Source organism: Pseudomyrmex gracilis, unplaced genomic scaffold (assembly GCF_002006095.1).
Source record: "Pseudomyrmex gracilis isolate BER0280 unplaced genomic scaffold, ASM200609v1 scaffold_46, whole genome shotgun sequence".
Taxonomy (NCBI): Eukaryota; Metazoa; Arthropoda; class Insecta; order Hymenoptera; family Formicidae; genus Pseudomyrmex; species Pseudomyrmex gracilis.
In genome coordinates, this window is record NW_018020630.1 from 605040 (window position 1) to 617532 (window position 12493).

Consider the following 12493-nt stretch of genomic DNA (forward strand, 5'->3'; position numbering starts at 1 on the left):
TATATATATATATATATTATATATATAATTGTGTATATACATATATACACAATTTTCGTTTTCTTCTGTACAACACACGATAATCCCATAACGCAAAGTGCGTTCAGTTCGTTGAAATTGTCAAATGTTAAAAAAAACATCGATTCTATTAAAGTAACGTCAGTTATCTTAACAGATAATTTCGAGGATAACTAATGGGTGTTTGTAGGTAATAGTGCGGGTATCCACAACCTACTTATCTCTTTTCATTATTGATGTTAATACTCGGTCCTCGGGCTCCAGAGTGATAGTCGAAAACGGGAATGTGACGCACGGACGTGATACACGTACAATATCTCCTTCATAATTTCTCTTGGGCGGCCCTTGGGAACGAAGAGATGCGAGAATCCGTCCGCAGGTCCTAGTAGAATTAACGACGTGAGAAAGGCGGGGAGAGAGAGGTAAAGAGAGAGAGGAAGGGAGAGAGAGAGGGAGAGAGAGAGAAGAGAGAGAGAGAGGCAAAGACAAAGGAACAGAAACAAAAAGGGGAATAAGAGTCGACGATATCGTCGCTGGAATATTTGTGGAACTCGCTTGAGAGCGAATAATGTAATTCTACGACTATTTCAGCGCTTTCAGATTTCTAGTGACCGTGGAAAATCATTGCCTCGCGCTTCCAACTTGTGTGTACTTCCGAATATCGTCAGGAAGTATTACATGAGAACTAGGTCCGTTTTGAGCATGCGATTTTCAATTTTCGAAGGATTCTTTCCTTCCTGCAATCTTCTCAATTCTCGAAAAAAAAAAAAAAAAAAAAAAAAGAGAACCTTAGGTAGCCGCGAAATTGAGAAATCGGGAATCATTACCGAGAGAGTAGACGCGGCGCCCGAGCGTAAACGAGAGGGAGACAGCGCAGCACGAGAAGGGATATCGAATCGAGAGAAGTGGAGGGTGAAAAGGTGGGCCAGCTGAACGGAAAGTAGAAAAAAGAGAGAGAGATAGAGGCCGTAGAGAAATAGAGGTGTCTGGTTCGACACTGCCGAGTGCACGGGTATTTCGAAAATTCGATAGATCTCTCATCCCACACTCCCTCTCGCTCTCCTTTCCACCCTTCCCCTTCTCTTCTACTTCTCAGCCTAGCTGCACACATCGACCGCTCGAGCGAGCGATGAAATTTCCTCGTCGCCCCAATCTCTCGTTATTCCCAGGGAGTTCTAGGCCAAGACCTGATATACCTCGGGTTTTCCTCTCCAAAAGCTCCTATCGCCACCTCCTATCCCCACAACCGAACTGGTCTGGATTCACCCTCTCTGTCCCACTATTCTTCTTCCCCGCCGCTCTCATCGTCTACAACTTATTTCGCCGTCACGCTCTCCTCTTATTTCTGCGAGTCTCGATCGTGGGACACGCAATAAAAGAGCCCGGAACGGGAAGGAAAGGTAGAAAGAAAAACGATTAATAGACGCGCGAGAGTCAAGTGGCGATAAAAAAACAGCATGACTCACGATTCCAAACACTTACATAAGTAGTTTCGGAAGTTCGGTCATTAATCTAATCCTTGACTACGCACACACGTGTAGCTATATGTGTGTTTCTTTTCATTACCGTTTCGATCAATTTATCACACATGTATTTTACTTTTTAATTATGAACAGCCGCGTGTATTATTGCCCAATCGGGAATATCAAGCAATATCCGTAAATAAGTTTTTAATCAACTCTCACGCGCGCGCGTGCGCAGAGCGTAGGTAGGTTTAGGGTACGGTTTAGTGTATGCGCGCACACGAAGTAAATATTTACGATGCTTATAACTTATAATAAAAGATGGTGGAGGGAAAGTAATATATCCGTGAATAAACGTCCGGAGAGCGCCATGTGGCGGAAGATACTCTTTCCGACACAAGACTTTGCGAAAGCGTGTTAATAATTCGTGGCGTGGAAACACGACGTGCTCGGCCGGAACCTGGTAGTAGTCGATCGATCGCTGCGCTGTACCGAACTAATGCTTGCGGCTGTGTCTGTCGACTCTCTCTCTCTCCTCTCTCCTCTCTCTCTCGATCTCTCTCTATTTCCCCTTTCTCTCTCTCTCTCTCTCTCTCTTACGCCCTAATCACAAGACCGATTAATTCCGCCGTTATGTCGCGCTTAATTTCGTATCTTTCAACGTTACAACAGCAACACAGCTCTCGCGCGCACTGACCGCGATATCACACATGACAAGCTTGATAAACAGCTACGTCATAAATTAGCGCCAAACGAGACGAAATATATTAGAACATATAAAAATTCATATAAATGAACAAGTAGATGGCAGTATACAGGAATATTGATATTAAACACGTTCGAATATATATTTAAATTTTATAAAATAATTAATCTCTATATAATCGACAATACACATTATGACGATTATCTATCTTTTCCATTGTAGAGCGCGAGAAATTATATATATTATATATATGTATATATATATTCAAGTAGATTAATAAAAGCATTAATATTAATGTAACAAATTGCTAAGTCGCATTCTCTATTAACGAAACGTGTAATGCGTGGTAGATATATAAATTAATTTGGCTTTTCGATAACACACACACACACACACACACAGCACAATGCTCGATTGCCGGACAAATTGATCCCTCCAAGGGTTTTACGCTGATCCGCAGATCGGTCTAATCGCGAGGGTGCTCTTGGCAAGATAGAGTCGTTTTCCTCATTAGTATCTCTCTGTCCGTCGGATTAATTAATTTACCCGTATTATATATACGTGGCATCGTGTAGCGCGTTCAGCAATGCCAAGGATTATAATCTCAGTCATGACTTCGCGATCCTCCTCTTCGCTGTATCACGAAAGAGAGATAGTGATGGTGGTGGTGGTGATGGTGGTGGTGGTGGATCGGGCTGAATCGTGTCGATTATTTACATCCGCCGCACGATAAGGTCCGTTATTACTGATTGGAATTTTCAGACGCGATCCGAACATACGGTATAATCTAATTGCTCGCTCGAATGCTGTAGTCGCGGCTCGGTTCGCCGCAGCCTATTATTGCGCATTGATGAAACTGTGCGACGAGAAGGGACGCCCCTATTAGCCGCGTTTACCGGCTCGTCCATTCCCCGCGTTTCCCGGCCGCGCTGCGTTATTATCATCGAACCGTCACGCGTTATTGTCATCGAACGTCGCGACGCGAGAGCGAATAATAAATTACGAAGCGATCGATCCGCGCGCGTCGACGTCGTCGTCGTCGTCGTCGTCGTCGGGGACTTCGCGCGCGCAATGCGACGCGATGCGTCGGAATTCTTTCCGTTCGACGGAGCGTTTAATGCGAACGAACGAACGACGAGTCCACGTTGAAGTCCTCCATTAAAAGCGGCCATCTTATTTATCGAACGGATTTTTTTGCGAGCGGATGATATTTCCTTTCCCTCCTCCTTCCTTCTTCCACCCCCCCTCCCAACAAAAGTTTCTCGATTCTCGAGGTAATTTGTGTGCGCTGTACAAATATCGACAAAACTATAACTCACTGACACTATCTATATTTGTGTGGGTTAGGATAAATCTTGTTCATCCTATTTGAAATGTTATTGTTGCAACTTACACGAAATCCTTTTGCGACTAACTTGCGAATTTCGGGTGCCGAGTTTGTTCTCCGCTCGGCGTAATTTATGCTGTTTGCGCGTACATGTACCAAACGATATAGTCCACAAGCTACAGACACTTTCAAATGTCCGGGGGATGATCCGTGGTTTCGCGTCGTGTCTATATCCCCATCGAGCCGCACGTTAATACCAATTAATTAACTGGGAATCTCCCAAGCTTAACCCATTACTAGCCCTTAACCCCGTGGTCGTCGTCCTGGCGCACGTGTTCTCTGAAACGCGCAACGCGCGCGCAATAATCGCGGAACACGCCCTTCGAAGTGTGCTCAGTGATCCCTCCCTTAGCGCGCGGTGCGATATTCGCCAATCATGAACAAATTGAAATTGGTGCACTTAATTACTCCGCGCGCGCATCAAAACATTATTTTGCGGTTTAGATCGCGGCCGTATTAGCGCTGCCCTCCGTTCAAATCTATTATCCGTATTATATGTGTACATATAATATATATATATATATATATGTATGTATATATGTGTACATATATGTGTACATATATATATATGTATGTATATATGTATATAGTTTGTCATGCGAAATCTGCTTGCCCTACTTGTTTAATCGAAAATATACATGCGGAACATTGACAACGCATGCAACCAGTAAACGATTTTGCATTGCCGCATTGATATATCGCTTCGTATTCATTCGTGTGTTCAGAATGAACTGAATCAGTAAAGAATAAATGCGCGCGAAATTTGCGGCTGTTTTTTTTTTTTAGTTTTTTTTTTTTTTTTTTTTAAATTACAAAATCGAAGCAAAACTTTTCACTACATCGAATTACTTATTGATCAAAGTAATTTGACCGGTCAAACGCGCTTATATAAGCGCGAGCAAAGATTAATGTTGCAAAACTCAATTAACGCACGATGAAGGGCGTCAAATTTCACGAAGTACAATTTAATGAATAACTATTATGGTTGCGCGCTAATTTTGTAACGCAAGTATCACACGTATTTGAATATATATCCGCGCGCGGGCGCGAGTACTGAATAGTAACACCGATACTGCGATAATAATAATAATTATTATTACGAACTCTTTCGCCATCTTTTTTTTCTCGCGACGCGAAACAAATGTAACTTCATAAATTGTTGACGAATTTGCTCGCATTCGCGTGTGTGTCATACGTATATTACTTGTTTTTAATTTGAAACCTCAACGTGTATTTTTTTGTTTCTAATTTTTTATTTTCCAAAATAGAAACGCGCGTACACATTAGACGATTATTCATATCGAAACCCCTAAACGTTGCCGTTATTAATCGTAATCCTCCGTATAGAGAAACCGTCGATTGATGGACGCTGGAATTAATCTACAATCCAGCGCGGTTGTGCCGGCCTATCCTCGTAACAGCTATGACTGATTAAATCGCCGTTACGTCCAAACCCAAATTCTGTGTGCGAGAATTTTCGGAAAATCGCGCTGCCTTATCGCGTGCAAATGCCGCACGATATGAATCTCGAATCCCACCACAAGAAGGGAGAGAGAGGGTTTCGATAAAGAAAGAGAGAGAGACAACCGTTTTTAACTTCGTAGAAATAATTCCCTTTCGGAGATCTTCTAACGAGGTGCAACGTCAGCGAAAAAAAAAAAAGGAGGATAGGAACGATCGCATAAAAGATATTGACGTTTGCATTCGATTTGACGGTTCTTTTTTTGTCGAAAAGATCGAAGAGTCGTAAATTCGCAACTATATACGGATATGTAAAAATTGGATTTTGCGTGATTTACGGATCGGAGCTCCTCGCTTGCACGAAGAAATATGTAATGAACATTTTATTCGAAAATGCAGAATGTGTGTAATGGGAACCGTATAACCGTATACCCCCGCTTCTGTGCAATACGCTTCGACAAAAATTCGGCGTTAACTCCGGCTATATCGGATATCGGAAAATCAAACAATTTTATCCAATCACGCTCTATGACTTTTCGACCCGAAGACCCTCCGTCCATCCAACTTCCATCATTTCGCGATAAAACATATCACGTCTGTCTGCGCGCGCTTACCGGATGCATAGTCGATTCCGTTCCGATTACGAGACAAGAGCACCTATGTATGTATTTCGAATCCGTCCGTGTTTTTCTTTCTCGTCTCTAGAAAATGCGATTAATCGGAGAATCGATACCTACCGATATGTACATTATAGAATTTTCAAATCTTGTAAAATCTACACTTGCGGATACGAACTTATTTGATGTACGTCCGTAAATGAAGCTTCGCAACACTATTCGTTACGCGCATGCGCCTCTTGTATTTCTAATAATTATACCGGAGAGGAAAAAGAGAGAGCGTAAAAGACAGTTTCCAATAGTTATGCCATCGCTACCATAAACGTCAGTCGCGCAGTTGTTAAACGCGCAGGAGAACCGGCATGCGATCGTTAATTACTGCTGCTGCAGCAGCAGCAGCAGCAGCGAAGCAGCCGTATAGCGGTTTCTCGACAACGTTCGGAAACCGCGACGACCGATCAATCGATCGGCTCGTTGTCGCACTCAATATCTGCGAGACCGTAGTGGGATCTAAGATCTGCGTATTAATTAAGAGATCGCGACGTCGGATGCGTCGGCAATTAGCCGGCAAACAGACTCGAAACACGGGAGACTCTCTATTGAAGATTATAACCAGGGGTAACTGAACTCGGAGAGAAACTGCGTACCGTCAAACGTCTTAGAACCTGTTAATTAGGAAAGCTGCGTTGATTAATAGGAAGAACAAACTCCGCAAAGTCCTTCATATTTAAACATACGTATATGTAATCGTAAAAACAACAAAACATTGCTGTACAAACAAAATTGCTGTACGGAATGTAAATAAATTAAGCGAAAGTATACGGAACGTATATATAAATTAAGCGAAACTTTTATTTGCAAAAAAATTGCTCGCAAAATTAAAGTGTATGATAGATAAGTAGATAAATAAACAAATAGTTTATTTGTTCAACTGCAGAGACTTAAGAGGGAGAGAGAAGAGAAACAATGTGTCAATCTTAATCGTAAATAATCAAATAAAAAATTAATCTCTAAAAAAGTCACAATATCAATCTCATCCAACTGTATCTTCTATAAAGATTTAAATAGCGTAAAAAATTAATTACTAAAACTACTCCGCAAATTTTTGACCTATTACTAAACAGCACAAATCTCTTACACAATACGCCAACGAGTCAATAATCTTCGAAGACTTGAGCATGTTATATTATGTGCGGGGTATACACGCCGACTCTCGTTCCGATCCGAAAGTACATTGAAAGGTTATTTACCGGCGCATTCACACGGTGACTGCCAGTGTTGTACGTATAAATACCCGATGGGATGACCCCACGGTATGACCCAAGAGGTGCCGGTCCGCATTCGATCGCGCACGTTTTATATACATATATATGTATGAGTGGACGCGATCATTAATTAATACCTTCCGGGATTAGGACGAGTCATGAATCATTGCTCGCCGCATTCGCGCTTCGGTCTTCGGTAAAGGCGGCATCTTTTCGCAGCCCCTGCCGCGGGATCGCGGACGAAATATCTCGCCGCGGCCGCGTCACAATGGTGATCATCGCAATGATAAACAATGTCGATGCGATTATTAATCACCAGACCGGCCGATAATTAACCCGTGCGAGTCGATGCACTCGTGCGAAAAACTTTCATCCGGCGCCGCGAAGTTCATCGGCGGTTGATTCGCGTAACACCGGTCATGAGAAATCTCTGCTTTTTGTCAATTGTATCGCGCTACACATCGCGTATATATATACATATATATATATACGTATATATATATATATCCTATGTTATTTTATATATATATATATACATATATATATATATATATATATATATCGATACATATATATATATATATCGATACATCAATTGGCGAAGCGCAAGTAATTTAGTTTTCCAATAACATTGACATATAATTGATAAGCTGTGTTGTTATGTAATTGGGGAATGTTATCTGTCAACGATAGTAAAATTGTTCCACCGTAATTCTGAACAGTAATTTAGATACGTGTAACACATCGACAAAAGTCCGTGTCAACACAGAGAGTTTCATAACAGGTGTGCTTTTCTATTCGAATCGATTCCACATTTCCAAACCACAAAATATAACAATTGCATACATTTGAATTATCTGTGAAATCATTAGATAAAAAATCACAGATCAAATCTCTCTCTAAAAATCCGTTTCTACCCTTGCGCTTAGTAAAAAGTGAACTACCGTTCCGATCCAATCACTGATATCGTCCGTACAATATTAATATTAATAAGCAGGAGTGATATATAGACTGAGAACACACGTGCGTCGTCATATATCGCCACGTGTCTCACGTGAAAATACTCTAGCTTCAGTAGGTCGCGCGCGCGCGCGCGGGAACAAACGGAACGGTAAAAACCGAAATCCGATCGATCGATAAATTATACAAGATGCATCGAGACGAGGGGAGGACAACCACGTTCTTATTTCTCTTTCTTTAGTCTGTCATCGCGCCACATTCGTACACATATGGCGCGCGTCTCTTTTATTTCTATCAAGCAAAATTAGCAATTTATGACCTTATCGAGTAAAACTGACGGGGGCACTTGAAAATAAATATTTAACGAGATCTTCGCCGGGAATAAGTTTTATCTTAATAAGTTTTCCGTATGAAACGACAAGATGGAGGCACAAGTCGCGAACCTTAAAAGAACGGAATCACGAGCCACTCGCGGCTTCTAGATGTACCGTTTTCAAACGTGTTAACTGTCCGAATCAGTAGTGGTGCACGTCGTCGTTTTACGAGGTTGATAAATCTCGGGAGAGAAAGAGAGAGCTAACGGATAGAAATGTTTCGCACGTTTACGGTGCCGTAAATAATATAAATTTATAACAAGATATATTACGTATGATATGTTGCACTGTAAAAACTGTGTATCTATCGCAGCGTAAATACAGAAAATGCACGTAAGCGCGTATAAATATACACAAGCGCGCTTGTGAGAGTTCTGCTATATATATATACATATATGTGATAATCTTTATAAATACTATTATATCTGTGCGATACGGACGCGACTGACTGTATTTATCGCTACTTTCCCTATTGAGAGAACGATGACTGCGCGCGCCGCTCGAAATTGCGCGCGCGAATGAGTACGCATTTCCTTTTCGTCTCCGGTTAGATTAGATAATTTATACGCGATATTTACGAAATGTTGAAAAGATCTAATCGATATAATCGATAAAAACAATTATCAATGACGATATTCTTTTAAAAATATTTGTGCGAGAAAAAAAGAACTAATGGAATTCAAAAACCTCACGTTTTTGAATAGATTTAAATTGTAGCGGATCGATACTTGTGCAAGTAGGATTGCAAAAACGTTGGCGGAGTTTGTAAAAAAAGTTTCGCTTGGCGATCTATCGCGTTGTTTCGAGCAATCGCGATTAATTAATCGCCACGACGATGAAGGAAGACTATATATATATATATATATGCGATAGTGTGTACTCCGATATGCGGTGCACCTACATACACATACGCACGTATGTGACTGGTGAACTTTGCCATTTGATCTGTTTCGCCCCGTTAGGTTATTCCGGGGTTACTGAACTTCTTACCTTCAATGCCGGAAACTCCGAAGAGCATTGGTTGGGCGTCGAACTGCGATTTGCTAATCGATGATCTTTATAATTGCTGATTACCGCGCGTAGATATTTATTTATATGTAACCGCAATTTATACATATGTGTATATATATATATATATATATATGTATAATAATTATACTAATGCAACACCACAAATATATGATGTGGTAGCTTCGATACACATTCTCACCAAATATATTGGACGGTTGAGATAATTGAATATAATTATAGCGCGACCACAAATAATAATCTATATATATCATTATCAATCTGACATTCTGATTGTGTGCGCGTCAATTTGTCGATCCCATGTTATTTTAACCACTTCGCGTTTTTTTTTTTCACACACCGTTGTTAAAAAACAATGGAAATAAAGTTTCTCCTCGCGAAATATCCTCGCCAAATGTCAACTGGTTTTCAACGACAAACATATCGGAGTATCAAGTCGATTGAGCACACTGACCTTTTTGAGATGCCCCTTGTAAGTGCCCACGAAAACAACGGTGTAGTCGCCGGTTGAAGTGGCCGCCACGGCCGTCAGATGAGTCTCGAACGTTAGAACTGCGACCGCGCCCATCGGTTCTTCGCCGCCCAAAGGCGTGTTCACGTCGAGACCGCAGAAATCCTCCCCGATTGTTTGCAGCTTCTGTAAAATAGAAACAAACAAGACGCGGAGTTGAGTTACAGTTTCCTCATAGAAATGATTCCGCCGAGTGTCGGAGAAAGAGAGCGCGCGAGCAAGCAAGCTTCTTCCTCTTTCCGGCAGAAAAGCTAGGAAGGGTAAGGGTAGATAGGTTAGCGAAGCGCAAAACCGGCCGGGAAAAATATCCGCGGCTAAAATATTGCGGCGAGACGGGCCGCGATAAATCATCAATGTCGACAATTAATTCGTGCCGGACTAGCGCGATTAATCGCGTCCACCGGCGGCGCATGCGGAGTTACACAATATTGTATTGTCTTTTGCAGAAGTTTTTGTTATCTCTAAAAAAACTTGAAAAAACTTAATACACACGCGGATAAATAAATAAAATCATAATTTCTCGAAATGTGAAAAGAGAAGACGCGGTTTTAAAAAAATGTCTTATTTGTGTACGGTCGTTGTTTGCACATGCATTTTTGAGAATACGCTTGGTTTTCGCGCAGAGCATTAAGGGTTTGGCTCTTCACCGAGACCTCGGCGGATAGGATGATCCATCGGTCGAGCGTGTGTTATGTGCGCGCACACACAAAGAGACATATGTATCCACATCAGCGAACAAACCGACACGAGCCTGTTCGCGGCAGGAGCATCACGAGAAGTCGGCTCTATTTACAATCCGGGGTCGGTTTCGCCACCCTAATACACACACACGCGCGCGCGCGCGCGCACGCACACACACACACACACGTATGTATACCGCAGCGAACAATTATTTGCATTCTCGGTGCTAATACGCCGCCGACGGTGCGGAAGAGACGTCGCGGTGCATTTTCGCTGCGGCTGACCTCGCAGCAGCGACGGCGATGGCGGTGGCGACAATTACGGAAAATCAGTGACGATCATACCGCACGTTCTTGCGCGAAACTGCTACTAAGGCCAATGCGGTTCGAATTACGAGTCCAATTTGAGTGCGTTAATCCGTTTTATCAAAATTGCAATGTGAACTGGAAGAAAAAAAAAAGAAAAAAAAACAAATGTGCTCTTATTCAAAAACCGAAAGAATGTAACGGTCATTCGTAAACATTAAATAGTCGAGTTTTATGCGCGCGTGCGGCAATTTGCATATCCAGCACTAGAGGAAGGTGCGCACCGTTTCTCACTAATTTTAATCCAACGCAAAAAGATGTTAATGCGCGGATATTAATATTCAACCTTGAATATTCGCATAATGTTTCAAGTTTGTTGGATTTACTCTTTATATTTTCCATGCAAAGCGCGCGAGAGACTTAAAAAATTCATAGTATGCAAAAAAATTGTATCTCGAGCTTTTAATATTCCAAGGTACAAAGCAGCTGCGTCAATGGTTTGGCGCACTTGATATTCATATGTTATCTGGAGAAAAAATATAGTCGAGCGCGTATGAATTATTCTGAGCAGGATAAAGAGAACCTCTCGACGAGAGAGAGAGAGAGAGAGAAAAGAAATTGTTTTCTCTCTCTGGTTTTGTCTTTTGTTATTTAATTTGGAACAAAGATAAACAGTTTACAAGCGGCGGCAAACGAGCCAACGGCGATTGGCCGAAAATGAAATAATCGAGACGTGCTGCTGATTCAGCTGCGGCAATCGCGGTTCGGTGATTTTAATGACAACCAAATCGGCGCGTGACTAATATCAGGATCAAAGGATACGCCCGCGCGATAGACCACCTTGCGACAGGGATTTGCCCGAGACGGGTACACACGTGCACGCAATGTGGGTACATCTATATATAGATACACACCTGGACGAGCAATGTCAACAGGACTAATTATCGATCCCACAATCCTTCCTTCGATTCGACATATACGCATTCGCTAAAAGCAAAATCAATATGTGTGCACGAGAGGATAACTTTCGGGGATGCGAATTTTGCGTTTCGTTACTCCACCCTGTTTTTTTTTTTTTTTTTTTTTTTTTTTTTTTTTTTTTCCACGTTCGAAACGTATTTCGAACTGCTGACTGATACCGTTGAGCAATAAAAAAACGCATCCACCGCGCGCTGTTATTACAAACGCGCAATCATTCCCAAAAACGTAAACATATTTTGAACGCGTACGCTATTCTGTCGGATAAAATGTTTTTCAACGAAAAATTTTCGAAACTTTTTTGTCCGACGTTGTTTTTTACAATTTGATGAAAAGACGTATTTATATATATTTTCTTTTGGAAGAGCACGTTTCGTCTGACGGTTCTTAAAACTTGCTTGTTGAATTTTACACAGAGATGTTTACATGATGTCGAATATAACTTGAGTTTAACCTTTAAAAGCCTTCGAACTGTGGCCCGTAAGCCAACAACAGAGCAACTGTATGATACATATATATAGGTTACGTACGTGTACAATTTTCCGCGAAAAAAATTTAAAAATTTCAATGCCGGAAAAATGCCGGCCTTCCTACGAGGTAAGAAAAATGTCTATAAATTGATTTTTCAATCAAAAGACGAAACTAAACAGCGTAAAACGGAGTATCAATTTTAGCTGAGGACATGGCGGAAATTTGCAGTTTTCGATCACACATGTAACTACCAAACGAGACACTATC

General features: G+C 41.5%; 1 protein-coding gene across 1 annotated transcript in view; it reads right to left on the reverse strand.

The window, feature by feature from the left end:
* LOC109853342 (plexin-A4) overlaps positions 1–12493 on the reverse strand; it is a 131841-nt gene that overhangs the window by 41807 nt on the left and 77541 nt on the right. The window contains exon 2 of the mRNA XM_020425342.1: positions 9735–9917. Coding sequence (XP_020280931.1) covers positions 9735–9917 — 183 coding nt within the window. The remainder of the gene's footprint in view (positions 1–9734; positions 9918–12493) is intronic.